The sequence below is a fragment of the Nipponia nippon genome, unplaced genomic scaffold (genome assembly GCF_047370975.1).
Source record: "Nipponia nippon isolate SJK-2023a ecotype South Korea unplaced genomic scaffold, ASM4737097v1 scaffold_6, whole genome shotgun sequence".
NCBI classification, from domain to species: domain Eukaryota; kingdom Metazoa; phylum Chordata; class Aves; order Pelecaniformes; family Threskiornithidae; genus Nipponia; species Nipponia nippon.
Window position 1 is genome coordinate 14,112,070 of NW_028262380.1, and position 26,880 is coordinate 14,138,949.

Consider the following 26,880-nt stretch of genomic DNA (forward strand, 5'->3'; position numbering starts at 1 on the left):
TGGTGTTTAGCTGCCTGCCGGGTTAAACCACAACATCTATGCAAATGCGAATAGGGCTGGCTGGGAAGATCATCTGGTAAAGAGATAGCATGCTCTAGTAACTGAAGGGCTCAAATGGCCTCTACTTCCGAGGATCTTATGTTGTCCTGCTCACAATTTGCGCTCTTCAGTCTCACAGGTCTTTCAGATTTTTATGGTTGTACTTACCTCCTTGGCTTCCCCAGCATCCCCCATAGACCAGGGTGCTGCTCTGAGGCACAGGCTTTCCCCTCATAGTCTGTTGATCCAGTTTGCAATGCCTTGCTGCAAGGAGGTTGAATCAAACTCTGCAAATGAAGCATGTTTTTACAAGATTCATGGCTGTTACCTATTGCAAATATATCTGTTCCAGTGGTGTTCTATGGCTGGTCTGTGAAATTGATATTACACATTACCAACAGAACTTTATCATTAAGATTTTGATGTTAAGGGTACCTCTCTGAGAAACTGTAAAGGAAAGGAGTGGCCCACCAGCCCAAAAGATTGGGAAATAACCAAGTTGAACATGCTTCTACTGCATTTTTTTTTTTTTTTTTGAGCTGCAGGACTGTTGTGGGCCAACCTGACTGTTGCATATTCAGCACTGGAAGAAACACTGTATGTCCCAGTTGCAACTGGATGTATTATGGTGCAAAAGCACACAGCGAAGTACATTAGATGCGAAGTATTTCATGTGGTTGTTGCTACTGTCTGTTACTGTTGGTGATTTTTTGATAATGCTCACTTCTTTGACTAACCTCAGCGAAATATGCACATGATAGGGATTGTCTTGACAATTTTTGACTTGACAAGATAATCCTTTGGAATTTGCTTTTTCATTGTGTTGAGTTGCATTATTGTTTTGAGGTGTTTCTCAGAAACAATATGCCTGCTATATAGAAGGTACCACGCTGCTGTCGTATTTGGATATGTCATGCTGTTATTGTGTCTCATTTGTTAACTCATTTGTATTAGCCTTTAAATCCATTATAACTGTCTTAATGGGAGAGATGTAAATAACAATAAGTTCACGTCCTCAATTTACCTTCGCACAAAAAAGAGCCTATATTTAATAAGAACCGTTACACTTTCAAGGCTAGTAAAAGCTCTGGGGTATATAAATGGGGTGGTGCCTGTACAGCAAAATGGAATCAGTAAAGTAAACGGGGTCCTGTGGAAGATGCTTTGAATACAAGAGTGTTTTAATTGTTTCTTATTTTAAATTGGAATAGGGCCACTGTTTAATTAGAACTAGCACTGGGTGAACTCTATCATAAAAAATAAAAAAGATTCCAGCTGGTTTTTCCTTTTTTTGTGCGTTCTCAACAATCTGTGATCAGACTTCGAGGTTTCCTAGTTTGTCATTTTAAATTGTTGGACTGCTTCATATCAGTGTGTTTCACCCTAAGCTTCTTGGCAAGCTGGCTTGCTTTGGCTGCGTTTTCAAGATTTTGGGTTAGCGATTGATCTCTGAAGTGTATGTGTTACTGCTGCCTGCCTGCAAAGTTGTGGAATATTTGATGAACAGGAGGTTAGACATCGGGATTCTTCTGTAAGCATTTGCATCTCAAAGCTGCAAAGGATTGCAAGGATATTATTTTAGAAGACATTTTTTGAAAGCAAATAAATTATTTCTGTATATATTGATAGGCCATTAACAGAAGAAAGAAACTTCCAGAATGGCACTCAGCACAGCAGTGCATTCAAGTGTCCATGTACATGTAGGAGTTTCATATTTGCAACTCCTGTTCACTGTGGTTACCCAACCCTAATTAAGACTCTTAAATTGTTCTTCTCCAAACAATGTGAAAGTGAGTGTGTGTGTGTGTGACATTTTTCTGAAGAGTCCTGTAACGTTAAATAGCAGTGCTGCTTGTATGTTATGTATTGACCGTATTGTGGATTCAACTTTTAATGCAATTAATGTACTTTGCATAGAGTATGATTAAGACGAACCTCATTCATCACTGCATGAATTCATTTTACCAGAGTTACTACGTTAGTTTCATAAGAAAGAAACCGGCATAAAGCCAGAGCAATGATGTTGAATCAGATCTATAGATGTAATACTATTTAGTATGTAATACCTTTATTAAGTGCAAAAATGTAGAATAACATGATTTCGTTTTCTAACAGAAGAGAATTTAATTTATTCATGGTTTTCAACACCCATGGTTGGTTAGTTGGTTGGTTTTTTTTTCCCAGGATGCAATTGGTGTAGCTTTTCCTTTCCTCTGAGATATAGGCAAGCTCTGTTGGCCTTTGGTTGTAATTGGGATCAATATGTCTTCATTCAGTGTTTAATGAGATTCACATCTCTTGAGCTCCAATGTGAATCCATCAATTAGAAATGAATTTTATAAGCAGTGAGTTGTGAATGAGAAGACTACACTGAATACTATCGGATTTTCTTTTTTCCAAACACAGAAATCAAACGTTTGCAAAGATCAGTATGCTCTTGGTTATATAGTTTTTCTTTACCAAATGGCTAAGGGATCCCATGTGTATTATGGCAAAATGCAGCTTTGCAATGTTTCCTTTCTTGCAATCACTTTCTTTTTTACCTGTTTTTCTATTAGCAGGTAATAAAAATTTTTCTAAATAAAGATGTTTATATTTTAAAATAAGGTGCTATAAACCACACGTGGAATAATTTATGGTAGGTCATTTTCTATTAAGGTGTGTGTGCCACAGACACATTTGATTTTCTGTAATTAATAGAAATGATAAAATGACTGGATGCTCGTGATTATATTAGTTAGACCAAGTAAAACATCTGTAACTTCATTATAAAATATTGAAGAACAGCACAAGTCTTCATGCCTGGCATTTTCTTTCATTTGTGCTACTGTAGCTCCAGAATAGTGGTAGAAGCCAGCGGCGCTTCAGTGATACTAAGGAAAGGATAATATGTGATGCTTGGTAAGGGCAGAGACACAGCAGAGTAATTATTTTACATTTTGCAGCAGAAACACTTTTCAGGTGTTGCACAGTATATTCTTCAAATAATTGTTCACAATAGCAAAAATATCTATGTCCTTGTTGGATATAAAAAAAATGTATTAATTCCTTGAATTCTGCACTTTATTCCCTTTAAATGCCTCTAATGATACAAAGCAATGGAAATATGGTGTACTCACCCTGCATATCAGGGCTGAGGTACAGAGCACTCACTGTGTACTGATGACTTGAGATGTTTGAAGCTGTGTGTTATATATTGAGGAAATGTTCCCAGTATGCATTGATTGAGATTAGTCAGAAGCCAGAGTGAAGCAGTTGGAACTGCATGATGGTCCACCACCTAAACTCACCTCAGATACTTGGAAAGTTAGCAGACGTTATTTTCATACATTTTTATAATGGTATCACCGTATTTCGTATCCTCTTTCAGAAAATCAGAATAAAATAGCATCCTCCTTTTTCTATCTTTATCTTCTCAATTTAACTTAAAATCTTGTGTGTGCATTCATTAATTAAAAAAAAGAACAGGGACTCTCTGTAGATGCCATAGCGATTTTAGGAATGTGTGTACAGTCCTGCAGCTGTTTTTTTTTTTTCCTTCCAGCCCTGCTGTTGTTTGTCTTTAAAGTTTCAATATTGGCTCATTTCTTTCTGACTTTGATGCACACTCTGAAATGTTTTTGCAAAGCTTTTACTGCTGTACCTTCTTAAGTGGAGCAGGGTGGCTTCCACTGTGTGCTTTGCAAGGGACAGAAACCGCGGACCCTGGCGGTGGACACAGAGCTCTGCTCTCTGGGGAACCGATTGGAGTGGAGGAGTTAAACAGGACAGCCCTCTTTAGGAGGAGGTGCAGTTGGTCAGCACTGGTTCTGTTCCACCAGCGTGAGCTGAGGTAGATGAGCTTGTGCAGACCAGGCAGTACCATTTCTATCATTGTATTCTGTCTGTATCGTCTGTCTCTGAACAAGCTGAGCTGGCCAGGGGATAGCAATGGCCTTGGCTGGCAGTACTGGTGCTCTCTGAGCTTCCTTAAAAATGTTAGTTTAGATACTGGGGGGCGTAGATCACTTGCTCTGTGAGGAGAGGCCAAGGGATCTAGGCTGGTTCACCCCAAAGAAGAGCCAGCTTTGGAGGGACCTCACAACAGCCTTCCTGAACCTGTGAGGAAGTAAGTAAGAAAGAGCTGCCCTCTTTGCAGTGGTGCATGGTGGGAGAATGAGACACAGTGGGCATAAGCTGAAACAAGGGAGGTTCAGACTGGATATAGGAAAAGCATTTCCCTCATGAGGACAGCCCAGCAGTGGGACAGGCTGCCCAGGTAGGTTGTGCATTCTGCATCCCGGGAGGTTTTCAAGATTTGACTAGGTAAGCACTGAGCAAACTGGTCTGACTTCAGAACTGACTCTGCTTTGAGTAGGTTGATCTAAATGACCTTCTGAGGTTCCTTCCTATGATCTTAGAGATTCCTGAGACTTAGCACATGATGAGTAAGGACAGATGAGGATGATTGGGAGCAGCTAGAACAAATAAATGCTGGCAGCTCATAGAGGTGGTAGAAGATTGGAGAACACCAAGTGAGTGCATGGAAATGGATCACTGATCTTTGTTATGTTGGAAATGATTCAGTCCTGGCTGAGAGAGCAGTGCAGAGTCTTACCACTTTTATTTGCAAGGTTCCCTTTGAGGTTCCAATGTCATAAAGAAATCAGTTTTGTTTAATGACCTTCTGCATTAGCAGTTCTTTTTGTTGCTGACTGAAATTGATTTTGCTCGTGACGTGAAGGAACATGAGCCCAGCCTCCGCATTGTTGCTCAAGCGTATGCTTTAGTCCTAAGAAAGAACGGGAGGCCAGCAAATTTCTGAGCACCAGAAATACTCGTGCTGGAACTCTTAGGTCCACTATTGATAAAGACTCAGCTGTTTTTTAATCACTGTGATGCATGGTTGGAAACTGCACCTTTGTTCTTAAGCACTGGAAATGCTTGGTTGATAATTTTCTTTGGTAAAGTGATGTCATGAAGACCTTTTTTATTTTCCTCAAGCATTTCACAAAACAGACTTCCTCCCTGACCCGAGTAATTACAAAATGGTTCAGTAGTGTTTATGTTGCCGTACTGCTTAGTTAGATAAGTGGTATGAAGAAAAAGAATAAGAGAAGGGTGAAGGACAAATATGTCACGGAAATAAGCTGAAAAGAGCACAAGGTTTCAAAAAGACTTGGAGTGGAGAATAAAAGAAGGGATAAATAATGTCACGTAGAAAGGAGCAAGGGCAGACAAAGAGGATGAAAGGAATGTGAAAGAGAAAGTGAAGAGTCTGACAAAAACAAGAAAAGAAATATAATTGGCAGCTAACATTTCAAGAAAAAATAATAAAAATTGAAGGAAATATTATGCAAATAATGACTCTTACATTTGTAAATGCTCACTAGTCTAGCAGTGCATGTTTGGCAAATATTCTTTATCCCTGACTTTGGAACTTGGAGAACTTGGTTTAAATTTAAAGTGGTGGATAACAAAAGATGTGATCACTAAAGTGCAAAAAGAAAAAAAAAAAAAAGATCATTGAATGAATGAAGAAGATTGAATCAGATTTCCATTATTCTGGCCACACCAGTTTTCACACCTGATACTTTAGGGACATTTTTTGTCAACAAGTCAGTAAACTGACAACTGGCAACAGTGGGTGGCTGCTGTGCAAGCAAATGAAAGACTAAAATTGCGACCTCTCTGTCTTCTAAAATAAGGCTAAGTTTTAGGAGGACCTAGGGGCTCATCCTTCTGATCCTCCCCAGCTGCTACGCACAGTGATGGGATCACAGAGAAGAGACTTTGTGTATGAGTAGATGGGGAGAGACAGGAATGTATTTCAGACCATTCCAGGATACAAGCCCAGTTCAGCTGTTGCCATGTCATATTTCTCCTTGTAATATTAATTATAAAAGAGAAAGTGCCTGATGTCCTGAGAAATCCTTGGAAGCTGTGGATAGCAAAGGCTGTAAGTGTGTTCTGTTGGGTCTTGTTTTGATTGCACTTAGACTACAAAGACATTAATCAAAAAAGAAGATGATCCATGGAGATTCTAGTACCCTTCCCTTTCTTTGCCCGAAGACAAGAATGAACTGCAAAGGACTTTGCTTGTTTGCAGTACAGCCTGGAGCTCTATTAGACCATGGAAAGAGAAGAAATTCCAAAAACAGTTTTGTTTGGATCCACCTACAGCAGAGGCAGAGATAATGGACAACATCTTAAGAAGGCTGCAGAAAACTTCTGGTGTTGTTTTGAATCAGAAGCAGTCTGAAAATTTGCCACCTTCTGATCCAAGAGGGAGATCTGAACTAGGGAGCATGGAAGGGCTCTAAATGCCTCTCATCACTAGGACTCCTAGATGTGCTCCTGCCCAACTGGCACTCCCCTGGCTCAGTTACTGACTTTTGCATACCTCACTGGTTTTGTGTCCTACAATATCCCATCTAGCTGCTTCTCCAAAAATAATGGCTTTCCCTTTATTACTCTGCCTCACTCTGCAGGATTTTTTTTCAGTTCTGTTCTTCACACTTGGAAAAACCTTTCCATCCTAAAGTACAAGCCATAAAGGCTCTCTTCTTTCCCAGTTTTTAGTTTTTCTCTTTTGGGGGGCATGTCAGTGAATGGGACATGTTTTAGTAATGACAGTTAATTACTGTCACCAGTCGGTTATTACAATAATAATTACAATATACCACTTTTTAAAATTCTTTATGTAATTATCATTTCCTGTACTCCTGATGTGCTAAGATGTATGTTTCTCCAGTAGACACCAAGTTTTAGCCACAGTTAAGTATGCAGGCAGTGCATCACTGGTGATATTTAACAGTAATAATGACAGCCTCAGTGGAAATTGCAAAGCCAGACAGAATATTTTGCAGGCTTTGAAACTTAATATCTGAGGAAGAATTCAAATTAGGAATATTGCTCTGGGAAGAGGCATAGAAATAGGACTTGTTTGGAAGGTCAGATTTGTGATGGCTGTCATCCCTGGGATGAACTTTATCCACGAGACTACTTTTCTAGATCCCTGCCAAGGGGATTATGAAATGGTGTTGGGAAGATGGCAGGGAGCGTTCGTTCCCATATTGAAAAACGGATGACAGGAACTTGTTTACAAGAAGATGCAGCAAAAGGGAAAAGTATGGGATATGTTTTTCATCTTAAAATCAGCAAATCATGGGAGAGTGTCAAACAGTTCAGTTTCTACAATGTGTTCTCTTAACGCTGCCATTTTTATGTTTGTATGGAAGCACCTAGACACACTTCTTCCCAAATGCTTTATTTTGGCCTTGAGTGAATAACAAATGATTCCTGAAATTGTGAAAATCCAGATACTTATCTGATGGTTTTGTCTCTCTTCTCCCCCCACCCCCCCTTTTTTTTTTTCTCCTTCCTCTTATCCAGGAAGGAATGTATCATCAGTCACACAGAAGAAGCAATACTGCCCTGAAGGAATGATGAAAGGTGCTTTGACCTGGTGGTGACCGCAGCTGCTTCATTATGGGAAAAACTGAGAAGTTGCCCTGAGTAACCACCTGCCATGTTTTAGCCACATCCCATAGCAGAAGCTGGCCATGCGGGCCAACCCAATGTGTGGTTTGGGTTTTCGTTCTGTTTTGTTTTCTTGGGATCTCAGCATTTGCATTTTAAAGAAATTATCAAGTTAAGCAGAGATCTCAGTCTTCATGGGTCTGCTTATGTGGGTATGTAATATCTTCAGCCTCATATGGCTTTGAGCATTTCTGAAAGAGGCTTTAATCTGAGTTAGGATGTTTAGTATTTCTGCGATGTCATACCTGAGGGTACAAACTGTCTGGGAAATGAGACAGAACTGCACTTTTACAAGGGTAAGTAGGAACTGGGAATGTACTTCATGTGCACTGAGAGGCACTTGGAACATCAAAGCGCTGTGTCCTAGTACTCTAGATTGATTATTTCAACCACAGGAATAGGTCACACTGAATTTAACTTTCAGAGAAGGTATTCGCATGCATACATGCTTTTCCTGAAATAGGTGGGTTTGCGCACACCGGTTGGTAATACTACAAGTGATGCAAACACATTTTGCAAGCACAGTGTTCAACACAGATTTATGTACCCAGGAAGATGTGAATGCAGGCACAAGACCTGTGCATAAGGGATCATATGGGTACATCCATTCCTTCTTTAACTAAAGGCACACAGCACTGTTGAAGTCAGTGGCAATACTTGTGTTGACCTGAATGGGAGCAGCTGTGGGTACTGCTCCCTAATGGTTTTATAACTTATTTCCTCTTTTTTTTTTTTTCAACGTTGAGCTAACTGCTAGAATGTGCTGGCTTTACAATGCTTAGCCGCCCAGTAATTTCAGATATCCTTTGAAAGGAGGCAGAAGGATAATAAACTGTGGAATCCCAAATCAGATTAATGTAATGTGCATTTCTAGATTATGATTAGTAACAAGATGACACGTTGGCATGGTAACACTTGAAGCTTAACTACAAGTTCTTAAAATAAAGCAATGACATATGTGTAGGTTTCTATCCATTTGCATACTATCCACCTGAAAACATACATCATTTCTACAACACTCAGACAATTAAACCCTACTTCTTACTTTTGAATTAAGTGTTGAACTAAAACGTCATGCCTCTTTCCTGGTATTTATGCATAATCTCCCCCCATAAATTATAAATGTTGATAATGAACCTGTCCATTTTGTAACATCTTAGGCTTTCTGACGTTTCGTTTCGTTTTAAAACAATTAGCATAGGGAGTGTTAAACATGCTTCATTCTTTGTGGTTTGTACCACATTGATCTCCTTTAAATTCTACCATCTCCTAATATGAGAATTGTCTCACCGATATTGGAAAAGCCTGTTTATTAATTAAATTGATAGACCAGGGGGTACATTTCATGTGGCTGAGAATCAGGAATTAAAATCCCAACTTTACCTCAAATCATTGTAAGAAAGCAGTAAAATTTTAATGTGAGATTACTAGGTGAGACAGAGAGCCTAGCTATTATTTTCTAGTTGCCTTATGGTGAAAAGTGTTGTCTAGTTGTTACAGTCTGTTTGGCTTTCTTTCACTAAGCAGAAGATAACTTGTTTAGATGTGCTATCTATGGTAAACGTGCCTGGGGATGCTTTACGTGTATCGCTGTTTTGTGTTAAACTTTCTCAGAATGCAAAATCAGGCACTTTTTGTTCTGTTTGCTTTATATGCACAATATTGCTTTGACCAAATTCCTTACAGTCAAAATTAAGATGCTGCTAAGTTCTGCGTAAGTAAATACAATCTTCTTCTGTCACCCCAAATAGACAAAATGGGCAGTGTTACATTGAAAATATTATTTCTTTGCAGTTCACTTATTTACATATACTCTACTGTATAGAGCATCACAGGATATTGAAAATACAGCTTACAGTATTTCCACAGCTTCTTACGCAACCTTTAAATCCTGAATTCTGTTCTTCCACTATGGATGGCAAATGCTGGAAGGACAATGATTGACTCCAGCATGATAATCATGTTACATGCAGAATAATACATTTGCCAGGAAATATTTCACATAGACAGCAGAGTTCCCAGGCTAAACCTCATGCTAAGGCATGGCTGATATTTGTCCTTGTGGCCTTTTAAAAAGTGGAAACCCCAATCTGTGTTTCATAAATCTACCTGTATTTCGCACTTGCAGATGAAGGATTTTAGTATTTAAATTTACCGTGGTTGTGAGGTGGAGGGAGGGAGGGACATGTGCATGCTGGGTTTTGCCACTAATCCTTTGGAAATCCTTTAGTGCCTTAAGGAGGCAGAGGGGAAACAGACCTTAGGATTACAAAAACTTGTTCAAACCTCTTTCCTGCTTTAGCAGAATTCCTTTAAAATATATTGTGCCTTTGGCTCCAAACATTTGCATTAGAAATCAGTAGCCATGGGATTATGGACAGGAATTTTTGTCCCTGCACAAATGTTAGGAAAGAGAGTATAGTGTTTCTTACACAGGACATGAATTAAAAATATGGCTAACTTAAGTTCTGCCATTGGAGTCCATGCATAAACCATTATTTGACAACTAGGCAAAGCCAAAAAAAAAAAAAAAAGGAGAAAAATTTAAATGCCCTGGATGAAATGCCTGTACCACTGAAATGACTGGCGAATTTCCACTGGCTTCCCTGGGACCAAAATTTCATGCTTGCTTCTACTTGGCTTAAGAAATGCTCACATATGATAGATGATACTTAAGCATCATGCTGTAATGTTTTCTATGCACATAGGAGAGGAAAAGAAAGATTAGTGGTTGTGGAGACCTGCCTTGATTTGGAGTTGTTGGGATCTGTGGTATAAATCTGTTCACTATTTTTTCTCTGTGTAACGTAGGCTCTTGCTATGGGAATATGAATATGCAAATGTAAATTCCGACGTGAGAGGTTACTGTGCAGTGTGCGCTAACCGATGCCAAACAACTACATTTCTCTACTCTCTGAATTGTGGTTTTGTCTTTTTTAAAAAGACGGAAAATGTAGTTAACAGGTGAAAAATACTCCTGTGCAAAAAAAAAGCCTGTGTGAGGCAATTCACGCACTCACTGATGGTCCTAAGCATATCTTAGGAAAAGTTGAATAAGCTTTTAGCTCATGAGTGAATTTTACCTTTTAGGAATTAAGAGCAATTATTTGGTACAGAGCTACAAAAAAAAAAAAAAAAGGGAAAAAAAATGAGGACCTGAAAATCAGAGTGTTGATGGTCTTCTATTTTACTCCCTGTGATGACAAGCAAGTTTTAAAGAATATGTAAATAGTAAAAACAAAATCATTACATGGCTCACAGTATGTAAGACAAGACCCAGCATGGAACAGATTTTTATAGCTTGTTTATAAATTACGCTTCTGCCTTTTGTTTGGAACTTGGAAAAAGAAACCATGTAAATTAAATAAGGAGTAAAGACTTACTGCACACATTTGTCTGACTGGAACAAAGATATTTCCCTACCTCCTGAGGTATTAATGAGAAATCTGGGATGAATAATGTATGGAGATCTTGCCTTTTGAGCTCTAGTGCTGTGCAGCTACTTAACTCTTTTGCACAGCCAACAGCGGGATGGTAACCAGAAGTCATGCAGAGCAGTGGTTAGGGCCACAAATTGGGATCCATTTGAAGAGGTGCTGAAGAATGCACAAAAAGGCTGGGATTTATGGTGTGATACTTATTAACCAGCTGTACCGGCTAGATTGGGGAGGGAAGGGTGTTTGTAAATATATGCAAAAAGTTTAAACTCTGACCCATGACCACCCTGTAACTGGGTGTCAAATTAGTCTCAGCTGACTGAGAAGCTTCAGTAGTATGAGAGAGGCCACTCTTGTTTTGATCTGTTCCATTAAAACCTTCTGGATAACTTTTCAGCAAAGATTTCCACTCTAAGACATTTGTCATGGGTATCAACTGTACATATGTATTAATTTTCAGTGTAACTAGGGAGGATACAAAATTGTAATGAAGTCACAAAGTCTACTTGATGATTATCACAGATTTGTAACTCTCACTTAAATTATGTAAGATACGTTGACATTTTATCTTGTTAACAAGATGTATTTTTCTATGTTAGTTAAATGTATAATTTGTATAATTTTGTATATTAAATGTATGCATATTTTAAATTAAAAACTTTATAATTTTAATTATTTTTAACTCTAAAATGGTGGTGGAGCTTCTGAAATACAATTTACAGTTGTAAATACAACTGTATCCCAGGATAGCAACCCAGAAAGTTTCCATTTTGAGCAAGGGGCCACCTGATCTGCTAACCGGGTAAGGAAACTGTTACTCCTGAGCTCTTGCTCCTCTTGGTGGAGGAGCTGCCATTCAACTTTTGCTGATTTACTAGAATTAATATGAATTAGCAGAATACTATGGGCTGGATCACTGCTCAGGAAGTGGGAAGCCTGAGCCTTCCCCAGCTTGTGGACTTTTGGATCTAGGGTTCCTACATGTCAGGAGACAGTCCAAATCACCAACCCATGGGATGGGGTTTTGTGGGGGAGGAGGACACTGCAGCCAGAGACACAACGGTCATGTAGAGCAGAGAGAGGGAGGCTGACTCAGTGACTTAGTGACTCAGGGCACTCCTCTGGGAGAAAGAAAACTTGGGTCTCTCTCACACTCACTCCCTTTGGGCTGTTCATGCCCTTTTTGTCTGATGATTCTGCTGTAAAATGCACAATAGCAAAAACAGGCGCCAAAAGTACGTTGCATATTGTCTGAGCCCCTGCACCAGGGAAGTCCTCTTCCAGCTCATGATGTTCATTCACGCTGTTGCAAGAAGAGTTCCAGCTACAATTGGAGCCAAGCTGGTAAGTGGGATCTTTCTTGTTGGACTTTTGTTGAAGGTTTTTGTTGTGTGAAGCAAGCATGTCTGCTATCTCTCATCTAGTCTATTCAGAATATGATTCATTTGTCGTTGATGCTATACCAGGATAAAGATTAAAGGTCCTGTATGGAGAGGGTGCACTTTCAATCAAGTTCTGTCCTCTTTTCATCAAGCTATGTCAAGACAGGATGAGATGCAGTGTCTGCAAGAGAATATACCAAAGCAATATATTTCTCCGAAGTCACACATGTGTTTTTAGGTAAACTAGCAGGGTGACAGGGTACCAGGTTGTAACTGGGTCTGCTTCTGTAGCACCTAAAACTGCAATTTTATCTCTTAGTGCATAGAAGAACAATATGTATCTCTTGACTTAGAACACAGTTTTTAATAAAGTAAGGACTACAATATGAAAAAAATCAATTTAAAAGCAAAGAAAGTCTCTGATATGATTTTATGCTTATTTCTAACTTGAAAGTTTAATGCTGTTTTCTAAAGCATTGATTCAACATGTTCTCTGAGTCTTGTGGTCTCCTTATGTATTAGCATTAAGATGAATGTCCTAGCTTAATACTGAAAAAAAATTAGCATTATTCTTTTTTATTTCAAAAAACTGAGCAGTTCTAGAAACATGAACAATGTCATCTAACTAGATCCCAAGTGTAAACAGAGTCCATCTTTCTTAGCTTTATGGATGCTAAATAAAAGGTGCTCTTCATTTAGCAGACGCATGCACTATGTACAGCATATTGGACCTGCTATGGGACCATCAGAAATTTTTTTTGGTCATTCAAATTAATCTCTTGATTGGAAAGAAATATCCGTAAAATGAATAATTTTTCCAATACTTGTGAAGACATGCAGGTCACACATCACACTCCAGGTACCACCTGCATAGTTCACTATCAGGGTTTGGTGTCCTGTGGAGTAACAAATTGACTTTTTTTTCCCCAACATGATCAATAAATCTCAGTGTTACCATTAGGAACAAAAAAAACCCCAACAATATTTGTCTACATACAAGAAAAGAATTTAAGGAAGCAACAAAGCAATGTCCTACAAACTCTACTTATTTTTCCACACAGCAGTGAAACCTGCATACGTTATTAGTGTTAATGTGGTGGCAAGGTTTATCGAGTGATTTGTGGAATCCTGGGCAATATATGCTCAGAAATGTCGGTCATGATGCTGCAACTACTAAACTCAGTGTGTTAATAACCAATGGTCACTGAACTTTTGATTAATTCCCTAACTCCCTCCTTGCAAACAACACAGTGTTCCAGGGCATTCGAGACAAGAGGTACCGCTGCATTATAACATGCAGAAAAGAAAGATGTTTTCCTTTGATGTGTTTTGGCAATGCTCAAGTATGTTACCTCACTGCTTTTTACATGGTTTTGGTCCAGAGGTAGTTGTTAATGAGAACGATGGTTATATGCACTTGCTTCTGATGAAATCCCGGGGCCCTCTGTCTTTAACCTCCTACTTTTCCTGATCAATTTATAACTTGCAGTTTTTGTCGTGCTGGGACCACCAGGCATGCCTGCAGGCCATAGACAATAGTGCTGTGTGGCTGGGCTTGTATTCAGATGGCATAACCATGTTGTACATGAGCAGTAAACAGGTCTTGTGATTGATCCATTGCTTCAAATTTGCTTAGTCATTTAATCAATCTCAGAGCAGTTTGTTCGAATACATCGTTTCAGAGCAATAGAAAATGTTCCTTATGTAACTGCTGGTGTATTTAAGGCCTGTCAGAATTGTCTGAGATGGGCTGCATGTGCGGGAGAGGAGTGTCCAAGGTTTCATGGTTTCAGTGAATGATCTCCTCGGGCATCATAAGATGGGTAAAGGTGTAAAGATGGACTTTCTGAAGTGGACTGTGCAGAGAGTTGAGGGTAACACATTCTCCACCCCTCCTGCTTTAGGAAACCCTCCTTGATCTTGGGAACTGGCATCCCTCGCAGTGAAACGAAGGCCTCCGCCGCAGGGTCCCGCGGTTGCCTCCGGTTTGCCGAAGGGGAAGGCAGGCGAGGGCCGGCCGGGGCGGGGCTGCCGCCCGGGGTGCTGAAGGGACAGCTCCGCGGGGCGCCGCCGCCTTCCGCGGGGCTCGGGGCGGCGGGGCTCGGGGCGGCGGGGCTCGGGGCGGGCTCGGCGGGGCGGGCAGCGCCGCCTCGGCGGGGCTCTTTGCGGCCGGGCCCTGCGGGCTCCGCGGGCTGGACACCGCGGTCCGCGGAGCCGCCGCGGCCGCCGCCCCCCGGCGCCCCGTCCCCGCTGGCGGGGCCGGCGGCGCGGGCAGCGCTCGGCGCGATCACTTCCGTGTCAGGGCCGCCGCCGCCGCGCCCGCTGCCTGCGCCATCGGGCGCCCTCGCAGCGCCGCCGCGGCGGGGGGGAGCGGGAGCGGGGCCGCCGCCGCCGCCGCCCCCCCGGGCACCAGCTGCTGCGGCAGGGAGAGGGATGGCAGCGCCGGCCCGGGCGGCCTGGGGCTGGTTGTGCTTCCTCCCCCCGCCCCGGCCGCCCCTCCTCCTCGCCCCGCCGCTCCCCCTGCGGCCGCCGGCCGACCCCGCACCGCGGGCTGCCGCGGCCGCGCCCCCCGCACGGACCCCCCCGCCCGGGCACCGCCGCAGCCTCCTCCTGCGGAGGGAGGCGGGGGGAGTGTGAGTGTGCAAAGTGGGAGAAACTCCCTCCGGCTCGCTCGGGGGGGCTGGGGAGATTCTGGGCTTTTTTTCCCTCTTTTTTTTTTCTTTTTTTTTTTTTTTTTTTTTTTTTTTTTTTCCCCCGAAGCCACGTAGCAGCAGGTGACTGGCGCCCGCCGGGAAGGACCCCGTTTGCACCGGCTGTGTGCGCTTATAGAGGGCTGCCTCCTCCCCCTGCCTCCCGCCCCCCGGATCATTCTTTATACCGGGGGAGCGTGTGCACTGCGGTCCTTGCTCTGGGAATCGCTGCTGCTCTTCCTATTCGTCAGGGGCTTTCCAATCACCTGCCTCTGCCACCCTCTCCTCTCCGCTCTTTGTACTTTATTTTCACGTGCTCTTTACTAACACGGCTATTTTTAAATCCCGCTTGGATTTCTTTCTTTCTCTCTCTCTCTTATTTTTCTTCCTTTTTTTTTCTTTCCTTTTTTTTTTTTTTTTTTTTTTTTTTTCCCGGGGGGGTGGGTGGGTGGAGGGAGGTTAACGTTTGCATCTCCCAAAGGGAAAGATCCCACCAGCCAACCCAGCTCCGCCACTGCTGCATCCATCCATTCATTTTTATGGTCACTAGCAGCCTATCCCAGTAGTAGAAGGTGCAGAGAAGTGGGAGGCAGAGAGAGAGAGGGAGAGGGAGGGAGAGATTCGGACGGCGAGAATGGCCGAGAGAAAGAGGAACTGGAATAAAGAAGATGACCTGCCTGTGTATCTAGCTAGGCCGGGTACGACAGCCCAGACACCGCGGCAGAAATACGGGGGGATGTTCGCCTCTGTGGAGGGGGCCTACGAGAACAAAACCATCGACTTCGACGCCTACAGCGTGGGGAAGAAGGGGTCCCGGACCCCGCGGAGCGGCAGCCGGCACGACATGCTGGACGGAGGGGACAACTACAGCGAGACCGCCAGCGACATCAGCGAGGTCTCCGGCTCCGTCATCAGCTCCCCGGGAGACCGGGAGGACAAGACCCCGGGCGTGGAGATCAGATACCCCGTGGGGAAAGAGCTGCTGCAGGGCCAGGACAATGGGCAGGTGAGCGGGGCCGCAGCGGGGCCCCGGGCCGGGGGGCGGGAGCCGCCGCCCCCACTCGCCGGGCGAGCCGAGCCGTGCCGTGCCGAGCTGACCCGTGCCGTGCCGTGCCGAGCTGACCCGTACCGTGCCGTGCCGCAGAGCTCCGCTGGCCGGCGCGGAAGGACGGGGGCCGCCTTCGCGGGGGAGTGTCGGCACGGAAGGTCGGGGAGGCACGGACCCCTCCTCCCCGGCACGGTGATGCTATGGGAAGAGCCTGGCTGGCCCCTAAACTCTCTCACTTGCCTGAGCTTGGGGGGGGGGGGGGGGGGGGGGCGACGGGCGACCCCCTCAATCGTTTTCCTTTGTAAGTGATGGTGATGAGTTTTCTCCGTTTCCCCTCCTGCCGGTAAAACGCTGCCCATGCCGGGTGGGCTGGAGGGCAGCCCGGGCCCGCTCGGCGCCTCCCCGCAGCCCCCCAGAACAAAGCCGCCCCCGCTGCACTTCTGGGCTCGCCGGGAAAACTCCGCGGAGCCTGTCCCAGGCACAGCCCCCGGCTCTGCCCCGGCTGCCCCCCGGCTGCCCCCCGGCTCCCCCCGGCTCCCCGTGCGCCTTCATGGTCTCCCCGGCAGGGAGCGCGTAAGGCGGGAGGATCTGCCGAAACCTTTGCAGCCCCTCTGGGGCTGCAACCTGGGCTCATATCGTAGACTTAAGGAAAAACTGAGGCCGGTGGAGCTGGCTAGCCCCGGCCGGCTGTGCTTCTCCATCTTAACCCTGTCTGTGGCAAGCAGGCTGGAGGCAGACCCGAGGGGCTGGCTCTGCTGGGTACCAGGGCTGTCATTGATTTCTGCTTAGAAAGAAATGCGGCTTTGCGGTAATGTGCCTGCATAGATGCACCCTTTCCCTTAGCACCCAGCCTGGACGCTGTATGGCCTGTCCATGCTCTGCTCTTTCCACTGGCTAAACTGAGAGTTCCCACTCTTTTCTCCCCCTCTTCAGTTTGAGCATGAATGGGGCGCTGGTCCTCTCTGGGCTGGGGGCTGGGTGCAGGTGCCACAGGGCCTCCAGTGCAGCCTGGTGGGTGCCTGCTGCGGTGGGACACTGGAGCAAGCAGGCAGGGCTTGGTGGGACACTGCGCCTGCGACGGTGCTGCTTCGCTGCAACGACCTCAGGGCTGCCTTCAGAGGCTGCCAGCTGCAGTGCAGTCTTCTCTTTCCCAGCTCACCTGAATCCCTGTGCCTTTTCCATCAGGACGCCAGGGCAGTGGGAGGGCACGGCACACCCCGAACGTCCCCCATCTTCTGGGACATCCCTGATGCCTCCTCCCCATGCTTCTTAGTTCAGCCTGGGACTAGGGGTAGTGAGCACATTGCACACTACCTCCCCGGGTCTCACTGTGCTTCCAAAGTTGTCTGGTTCTGGATTGGACTTGGGGGGTTGAGGAGGAGGTTGGGGGTACAGGAGGCAATATTTGGTCACTGGCTTAGGAAGGTGCACTGTAAGCAGCAGCCATGTGCCTGACCCTGCACGGTGGCGGCTGGAGCTTTTTGCAAGCTCCGAATGGTGATTTCAGGGGAGGTATGTCAGGGACGTGGCCTGAGTGGGAAATGCCGTGTATCTGTGTGTGTGTCGCAGGGGTGTGTGGGCTAAGAGCCCCTGGCTGCTTGTCGGGAGGATTAATTTGGGTGCAGCTTTGCAGTGCCTTTTACCCTTGCTGCAGTTGTTCATGGAGTCTTAATCAAGCACTGTGGGTGGAGGGAGGCACTCTGTGAGTCAGAAAAGACGGAAAGGTTTCAATTTAAATTCAAAATTTCAATTTTCCTCTCCAGCAGCTGCTGGCATAGCATCTGCCTGGCCTGGCCTGGCTGTGCTGGGCTGTGCCAGCCCCCACGCCCTCCCTGGGGACGGCGCAGAGCAGGGAGTGCCACTGGGACAGTGACAAGGAGGGCAGAGCAGGGCAGTGCTGTTGGGGTCAGAGCCATTGGTGGGGCAGAGCAGGGCAGTGCCATCTGGGTCAGTGCCATGGGGTCAGAGCAGGGCAGTGCCACGGGGACACAGTAGGGCACTGCTATGGGGACAGAGCAGGGCAGTGCCATGGGGGCACAGCAGGGTACTGCTATGGGGACAGAGCAGGGCACTGCCATGGGGGCACAGCAGGGCAGTGCCGTCGGGGTCAGTGCCATGGGGACAGAGCAGGCGATGCCATTGCCATGTGCCGCGCGGTAGGACGCACAGCCGGGGGCTACCCCCCACCCCCGGTCCCCACCCTGCGGGAGCCCACGCGTGGGACCCCGCCGGCGACCTCAGCGGGCGAGCGGGGCGGTGGCGGAGCCGGGGGGGGCGGCGTTTCCCAGCGCCGGTGCGGGAGGGAGGGAGGCTCCGGCTGGATTGATGGGCTGGGAAGGGGGGCCGAGGGGGTAGGGGTGGGGGACAGGAGGGAAGGAAACGCTTCCTGGGTTGAGCTGAGCGAATCCTGCTCCGACCTGCAGCCGGGAGGGCGCTGCTGCCGCCGGAGAGGCAGCGCTCGCCGACCCCCCCGGGAGCCGCGTCCCTGTTTTATTGCAGCCGGAAAAAAAGGTGCCGGGTTTGCCTGGCTCCCCTTCCTCTGGGCGAGGAAACTTTGCCTCCATTGCACAGCTCTGCCGAGTCGCCCCCGCCCCACCCCATCACCCCACCGCGCTCTGAGTTCTCATTCCTCTTACTACCACCGTATTTTTCTGTCGGGCTCGGCTCGCCTCTCGGGGTGTGTTGCGTGCGCCCGGCGCTAGCGAGAGCCGACATGTCGTACCAGGGCAAGAAGAGCATCCCCCACATAACGGTAAGCGGATCCCGGCAGGCAGCGAGCCGCTGCCCTCGCTCCTTTGTTCGCGGGGCGGGGAAGGGCGTGCGGCGGCAGCGCAGCGGCCGCGGCCGCGCAGTGCCCCGCGGGTGGCGGCGGGGAGCCCGCCGGGCTGCGGGGCCGCGGCCCAGGTTCCCCGGGGCTGGGCGGGTGCGGGCGCCCGTGCCCTCTGCTGCTGGAGCTCCGGGCTGGGAGTCATTTCATTTCATTTCATTTCATTTCATTTCATTTCATTTCATTTCATTTCATTTCATTTCATTTCATATTTTTGTTCTATTTTTATTTTATTTCTTCCCTTTCCTCGCCCTCCGCACAGCCGGGGCTCAGCGCTGCCTGCTCTCCCGCCGGCCTGGGGCAGGGCGGCGGTGGGCCGGGGCGGGGAGGGGAGGGCCGGGCCGGCGGGAGGCTTGCCCCGGCGCTGGCGGGGCCGGGGGCCGGGGGCCGGGGGCGGCGGTGCCGCCCTCCCGAGGAGCAGGGCCCGAGGAGGCTCGGCCGCCGGGCGAGGCAGAACAAAAGAGGGAGGGGACGAGCCGCAGCACAACGTGCCGCCGCCGCAGCCCGGCAGCGGGCAGGGGCAGCGCGGCCCCCCGGCGGGGGCAGGGGGCGGTGGGCCGGGGTGGGCTGGGGGTGCGGAGCGGTGGGAGGTGGGGAAGCGGGGCGGGGGGGGAGCGTGGAAAATCGAAGAGCGCCATGATGCCAGCGCCAACACCTCTGTGCGCTATTAATACATCAGACATGGTGGGGATCAGAAGTCAAAGAGTTAATCATAACCATCCTCTTCCTATCTGTGCCTATCTGTGCCTATCTCCCGCTAGATGCCTTTATCCTCGAGCAGGACCACAATAGAGCATGCTTGCCATGACAGAAAGAAAGGATCTGGGATCCTTTGATTCAGTATATTGTTTCCTTAGATGCACTGGATCGACGGGGCTGGGGATAAAGAATAGGCAGAGCTGGTGGGGAGGGGGTTTTCAGGGGAAATCTCCCCCAGAGTTTGGTCACACAGAGATTTTCCCCAGAGCCAGTGTCAGTCTGCGGGCTGGTGCCTGCTTTCCTCTCGGGGGGCCGCATCAGTGGGTGATGGGGTCACTGCTGCTGTGGCACCCGGGGCAGAGATGAGCGGGGAAGTGGGGCGAGCCCAAAGAGGCTGGGGCTCCTGGAGCTTTCCCAGGAAAGCTGGCACCGGCAGGGTACTGGGAGGCAGGGCAAGTTTCAGTAGCTGGAGAGTGGGCTGACTGGTGGGTGTGGCAGCTTCCTGAGCAAACCTGATGGTTAAAGGCATTATTTGAGCCAGTGTTACAAGGCTTGTAAGCACCTAGAGGCTTTCTCATTTAAAAAAAAAAAATCCTTTAACCCGAATATTTGGTCAGGAGGGGAACAGCCTCCTTTTAAAGCAGAGTTTTATGATACCAAAATGGTGCATTTATACAGTTTTCCACTATCAACAGGCAGCACTGCCTGGTGGCCAAAGCTGAGCCTGGGTATTGCGATGGCTCTTTGGGTGATGGCTCCTCTCGCCTCCATCTTCAGTGCATCGTGTTGTCTTTCAGTTACTCGGGGTACCTCTGGGTGGGGGGAGGCCCTGGCTGCCCTCCGTGTGAGTGTCAGGTGCTTTGTGTGTGGCTCAGCCTTCGTCTGCAGCTGGAGTCTAACAGGTTCCCACCCATAGCTAGTTATTGGCTCTCCAATTTGGTGTAAAAGAAGAAACTGGAAGAATTATGAGTGTTTGCCTTGAAATCAACAGTTTGTTTCAATTTCTTCACTTCTCACAAATTTCCTTCTCTGTGCTGGTGCGAGGATTGCTGGGAAAAAGAAAGCTCAAACCTCAGCCTGCTCTCTTTGAAAAGGAATGTGTTGAAGCTTCTATAAATGAATATTCATTAATGCTAGTGTTGAGTTTTGTGACCAAATCAAAGGCATAAATTAACGTTAGTGAAGTTGGCAGGCATCAGACTTGGACTGCCTGTTTTTACTTTAATGTTTTACACTTCTGGCCCTTCTTCTCCTCCAGCAAAAGCAAGTCAGACACCCTGCGTTATACCTTGTACACGCTGCCCATCCCACAAGAGCCCACCAGATTTGTCTGCGTGTACCTTCTGAAAGCCCCATTCCAGTATGGTAAATTAGATGTTTCATCCTGCCACTAAGGAAATAGATTGGAGCTTCAAGCCTTCTGGGCGCTGAGGAAATGTGATAGCTCTGTAAAGTTATGCAACAACAACAGCAATGATGAAATCATATAAAAATGTCATTTGTTACTGTGCTTAACACTCCCCGCCCCCCCCCCCCCCCCCCCCAACTCATGCTCTTTGGAGCTACACCAGCTCCTGGATTCATTGGGATAGCAAGAAACTAGTTTTTGACGCTGTCCTGTACACTGATACTGTTCTGTGGATTTTCCCGTACCGTACCAAGCCTGTGTTCCTTGCATGGGGCCATGAGCCTGCAGTCAGTACCTGGCCAAAACTTCCCTCTGGGGTCAGGTCTGCAGCTTCAGGAACTTTGTGAAGTAAGAGGCAGGGGCTGGTTTCAGCTCTGGTCAGCATGGGAACAGGTTTCACTCTTGGGAGGGCAGTGGTGTCCTTTCTGGGTTACTCGCCTTGGTGCACGTGGGCATAACTGCCTCCTTGTGCTTTGTCTGACCGTGCCGTGCGTCCCAGCCCCTTCAGAGTGTCAGCAGTGCCTGACTGATACCCGCTTCACCCTTTTCCCCCGAAGCAGCTTTATTCCTGCCTTCGCTTCTCCCCTTTCTCCTGGAAGTCCTAGGACAGCAGAGACACTGTGTTGCAGACAGGCCCCCTTTGGCACCAAGCATCTCCCTGCTTGCAGTTACCAAATCTGCACCTGCTTTTTAAAATTTCATTTCACCCGCCTTTGTTTTTTTTCATTTCAGCCCCTGAAAATTCATGCTTCTTGAAATTTATCCTGTTTGTGATTCTCCTGCTGCTCTTCATGAATCTCACGCAGCATCCAGGCTTGCTGTTGTTAGCTGAGCACCAAGCACTGCTCCAGTGCAAGGTGCCATTCAGTTGTGAGTCAGACTGGAGAAACCGGGCCGCTTTCGCTGTAGCTGCTATGGGAAGGATCTCTCTGTTTGAAGCACCAGACCAGTCTCTGGGTGATGTAAAATAGAGATGCACTGAACCAGTAAGTGTAAACACTTCGGTCATGTCCTCTGCACTGCATTGAGGTCCTTGGGGCGGTCTCGCTCCCGTGGTCCAGGAGTGTTGGCTGGGGTTGGAGCAGCATAATGTAAGGGTGGCCAAGAATGCATCTGCCGGAGCATATTTCTCAGGCTGTGTAGTACAGTCAGCCACCACATCCATTGCTGAGGTGTTTTTCTGCATGAGGTGGCAATCTTTTGTGCTCCGTTGTGCAGGCATACTCTCATGCAGACCAGATTTTCCAGGATACACCCCCCCCCCCCACCCCCCCCCCGCCCATTGCTTTTAATGTCGCTATTATACTCCTCTTGTGCAGTATATTACAGGGAATCAATGGGGATGATGACACTGAAAGATCTGTTGCAAATTACTTTGGCTTGGGTGTTTTGGTAGTGCTCGGCACTTTTCAAGCAAGGCCTGGGTCCAGATGAACTCAAAATTACAGTATATACAGAGCACAATTTAAAAAAAGCATGTGGCATGTAAAATGTCTGTTACAGGACTTGTTTGTTCCAGTAGCGATTGCAACCATTAAAACATAATCAGCGTGAGCTCAGTGAAGAGGAGGTGTGAAGACAACTCTTCTGAGCAAAGGGAGAATAGCTAGTCACCAAAGCAAATGCAAGGAGGGACACGGGAGAGGCAAATGGTGCCCAAATCTGTTAGAAAAGGGAATAATATTCCTGGGAGTGGTCCAAGGGTTGGCATATGAATGGGGGAAGGAATTGCTGGTCCTGAGCTGGCAGACTGTAAGGCATGGGGAGACAGAGAGCTCAAAACCGAGGTGTTGGAGTGAAGGATCTCACTATTGAGCTTAGCGAGTAAAGAAGAGCTGGCACAAGATGAGAAAAAGAAGCAGATGCAGAAAAATGAAGAGAGGCTGGAGAAATTCAGAGGAGTGGGCACAGAGAATAATTTTAGTTGTAGCCTTTTGAATTGATTGACGTGAAGAGAGCTGAGAAATAAGTGGGCTTCAGCTGAACATGGCAGAATACTTTGAGAGAGAAAAAATGCGTTCATCTGGACTTTTGCTGTGTGAGGCTTTGGTCTTAAGCTAACTACTGAGGGTTAAGATGGGAAACTTTCTGCTTGGCCTGAACAAACTGCTGGGGTAACGTGAGGTGTTCTGGTGTGAGACAACTGCAGTGCGAGAGCTGCCAGCTAATTCACTTCAGACACTGGGGGGGACACGTCCTACAGATGCAAGGCATGGTGAGTACCTGGAATGGGGAACCAAAGTCCTCATCTAGGTTTGGATCTATTCCATATCTCCCCTGGCTGTGCTTTTTTCCCACCCACCTTTGCTTAACAATATGAAGCTACACACAGATGGGCGTGTGACTTGCCAAAAGTGTTTGAAAAGCCTACTGAGTGCTGGGCATGGGAACAGCGTCTCACATTATTATTCTGCTATTGGCGCAAGATTTGGACTGATTTAGACAGCACTTTTTGTCCTGCTTTAAAACACCAAGGCCTGGGACTTATGGATCCCTTCTTACTCTTGAATATTTGCTTAATATGCAAAGTTACATTTTACCATTTGTAGCTGTTTAATAGACTTGGCCCCGCTCAGTTTACTTGTCTGTCGATGAACATTTGTGAATTCACGTTGTGTATTGCACTGGGCTTGGCAGCTCTGGAGATGCTTTAGCTGCTTCAGTAGAAGTTGTTGGACTTACAGCCACCATTTTTATGATTCTGTGATAAGTCTTTTCCTTTACTTTTTCTACAGGAGAAAAAGTGGCCACAGTGTTTAAGCCACTTCCATTGGGTGTCTTAAATTACATTCAGAGTAGGTCCTTCTGGGCACATTTCTATGGAGATTGAAACCTTTGGCAGAGGGACAGAAAGAAGGGTTTGGGGCAGTGATTCCTTCAACTGCCACAGCAAGTTTGTCAGTCGGTGCCCTCAGCAGGGCATCAGGGTTTTCAGCGTCATAGCTGGTGCCACCACAGGGAACTGAGCTGTGTTTTGCTGGAAGCTGGGCAGGTTTGGAAAGGGGACAGTGGCTGTCTGGGAAGACAACTGATGCAGTGAGGTGGTTGTTCAGCAAGTCTGAATCTCCTTCTTACAAGTGCTGAGAGCGACCGCTAGCAATGAACTACTTTCCTGACAGGAGATCAGGGTCTGTTTTCTGCTTTGCTGCCATTTCTTTAATAAGCAAGTTTATACATGTGGTAAAAGGGAGAAGCTTCATTTTCCTTTGCAGGAGTGGGAGCCAGGAGAGCCCACTGGCTTGTGAAGCAGTCAGACGCTGAGAGTTAGTTGCGGTAAATTTCTTGGTACTTTCGTAGGTATGAGAGAGATGGAACAGAGATGAGCAGCAGAATAATTTGCAGGTTTCTAATCTTGCAACACATAAAGATGGTGGCCTTGTCCCCTGGGACAGAGATACTTTGGGATTACTTTTGCTTGTCACTTGATGCACTTGTCACAAGATGAAGTTTTGATCTGTAGTGCATGTCCTGATGAGGTTTAAGGCCTCAGCTCTTGCTTATGTTCCTACTGAATAATAAATGTCCCCACTAATTTCAGTAAAGTCTCTATGTAAAATCTCTCTAAGTAAAGCTGATCACCCTTGCCCACCTTGCACATAGCTGGCTGAAGGAGTACGCAGTGCTCAGAGCTGAGAGACTGTGGAAGGGTTGTTCTTGCACCGGTGCTGATACCACGGGAGGTGGAGCAGCAAGTGTTGCAACTTTCTGTGACTTGCAGGAAAAGTAGATACATGAGGCAACAAGACAGTAAAAAGTGTCTAAGTGCAAGCAGTGTGCACCTGTATCCACCATATTTAGTTCATCATGAATTACCATTGCTAACATCATATTCCAGGACATTTTCTACTCTTCTGTTTCCCTTGCATCCACCTCCTCTGTCAGAGAAGGGGTTCCTTACCGTCTTAGCTGGATTTCGACCATGACTGGTGCCAAGGCTGATGTGTCCCAGTAACCTGATGCAGGTTTCTGACTAGAGCTTAGATAAAACTCATCTTCGGTTCAGTGACACACTGCAGCCAGCTGTGCTGTAAATTGCTGTTATTTTTTCCCAAGTTTAACTTTCCTATGAATGGCTTGCTGAGATTTTGAGATCAGCTCTAATTGACATAACCTGTGTGTAACCCAAGAGATGCCTGTAGCAACACACAATGGAGGGTTCAACCCTCCAGCCCATGCTTAGGTGAAACCCCTGCTGATGCCGATGGATATTGTCATCAGTAAGATGTTTGTTGTGCTTCCCTTCTAAAAGCAAAGCAAAGATGACATTTACAGTGAAGAAATCCCCATGGAGTTAGTAGCTGTAGTAGCCCTTTTAGACTGTGTGATTAAGGAGTGAAATTGCTAGCTGAATAGAAAGTCAGGTCTCCAAAGGGGAAACAAAAGAACGTCAGATCTTTTAAATGAATAAAGATGAATGAATATATTGGCTACAGACCAAGATACAGCATTACTACAATCAACATAATCCTTCCTAAATGAATTGCCATATATTGGAGTGCATTTGTTAAGAAAAGGACCTTAAAAGTAGGATTCTCCATTAGTGGCCTATCAGAAACGATGCCTCAAGGATACAATGTTTTACAGGCAATTCCCTGAGTTGATTCAGGGATCACCCTAGCTAAAAATTACTTCCTATGGAGGGTAACCTAGACGTGAAATTAAAAAAGAAGGATAGTGCCGATTAAAAGCAGATCTTCTATAAGCAGACAGTACTTCATGAAATCCCATTTAGAGCTCTTTGATCCTTATGAAAGGATTTTAGGCAAGCGTTCCTCTTGGGAAGGATGTCATTCTTCTTTTGCCATTAAGTTTAAAAATATTCCTTATTCGTAAGTACTTTGCTAAAAAAAAGCAGGGGAATTTAACTGTATTGTATCACAACTGGGTCTGAATCTGACCAGCTCTGACAATAGACAACCAAATATATCTACAAAGGAAATATCTTTTAATTCTCTTGTATATTATGGGAAATAACTTTGTGAGGAGTAATGCACAGAAGCAGAGAGGAGATCTGAGTGTCTCCCTCTGTCAGTGAGACTTTTGCCTTTGAGAAACTTACCTCGCAAATTGTCTTCTTGTAGAGATTTGGATAATCAAGGAGAGCACAAACTTCAGCCTGTGGCTTTTGAACCTTCCCTGTAAATTGGGGATTCTGTGTCTTTTCTAACTCTCAGTGGCCGTTTTAAAGCCTTAGCAACAAAGGATTCTCAAATACTGGAAAAGTAAAGATGAATGCCTTGGCTGCAAGTGTGATAACGTAGCCTGATGCTTTCTTATGTCTATTGCCTTTAATCTGATGTCTTTTAAACCAGACACATTTATAGGCAGAGAACTGGAAATACAGGTGGATTTGAAATTTAAACTGTTTTCAAATGACTATTTAGCATAAAATCCTTAGTCATCTTCAGGGCCATTGACTAATCTGGATTTTAGAGAATACAGCCATTGTTGCTCTGGAGATGTAAGGACAATGGTATATTCTAGTAAGTCCTTAGAATTACTCAAAGGATGAAATCACTGCTGAGTGTTTTCTTCTCCTTTAGGCCTGGAAAATTTGGGGCTGAGAGTAGTGCAAAGACTTTTTCAGTTGGCAATGGCTGCAATGCAGCAATCGTATAAGTCCAAATCCAGGAATGAAGCAGTGCTTAGACCCATATGCTGGATATGTTATATGAAGTTCATTATAGCTAAATTATAAAGAAAACTGTAAATAATTAAAAAAACATCATTTACTTGATTCAGAGCTGGAGATGTAATAGAAAGACATTCCTTTCGTGGAAGAAAAGGAAAAATGTAATAGCATATATCAGAACTACAGTCTGGACAGGT

The 26,880-nt window shown here is 46.2% G+C and overlaps 2 protein-coding genes across 7 annotated transcripts in view; both read left to right on the forward strand.

Moving 5' to 3' along the window:
- Positions 1 to 11,604, forward strand: part of CUNH4orf50 (chromosome unknown C4orf50 homolog) — an 86,764-nt gene extending 75,160 nt beyond the window's left edge. For 3 of the 5 annotated variants that reach the window (XR_015699987.1, XR_015699993.1, XR_015699992.1), the window contains one exon: positions 7,414 to 11,603. The gene's annotated coding sequence lies outside the window, so the exon portion shown is untranslated. Of the gene's footprint in view, positions 1 to 7,413 lie in introns of all 5 variants that reach the window. The other 2 variants (XR_015699984.1, XR_015699986.1) reach the window with 1 other exon arrangement.
- A 3,929-nt stretch (positions 11,605 to 15,533) lies between these two features.
- CRMP1 (collapsin response mediator protein 1) overlaps positions 15,534 to 26,880 on the forward strand; it is a 51,660-nt gene continuing 40,313 nt past the window's right edge. Inside the window, exon 1 of one of the 2 annotated variants that reach the window (XM_009471124.2) lies at positions 15,534 to 16,075. In XM_009471124.2, coding sequence (XP_009469399.1) covers positions 15,704 to 16,075 — 372 coding nt within the window. In that variant the 5' untranslated portion in view covers positions 15,534 to 15,703. Of the gene's footprint in view, positions 16,076 to 18,488; positions 18,870 to 26,880 lie in introns of those variants that run through there. The other variant, XM_087736936.1, reaches the window with a different exon arrangement.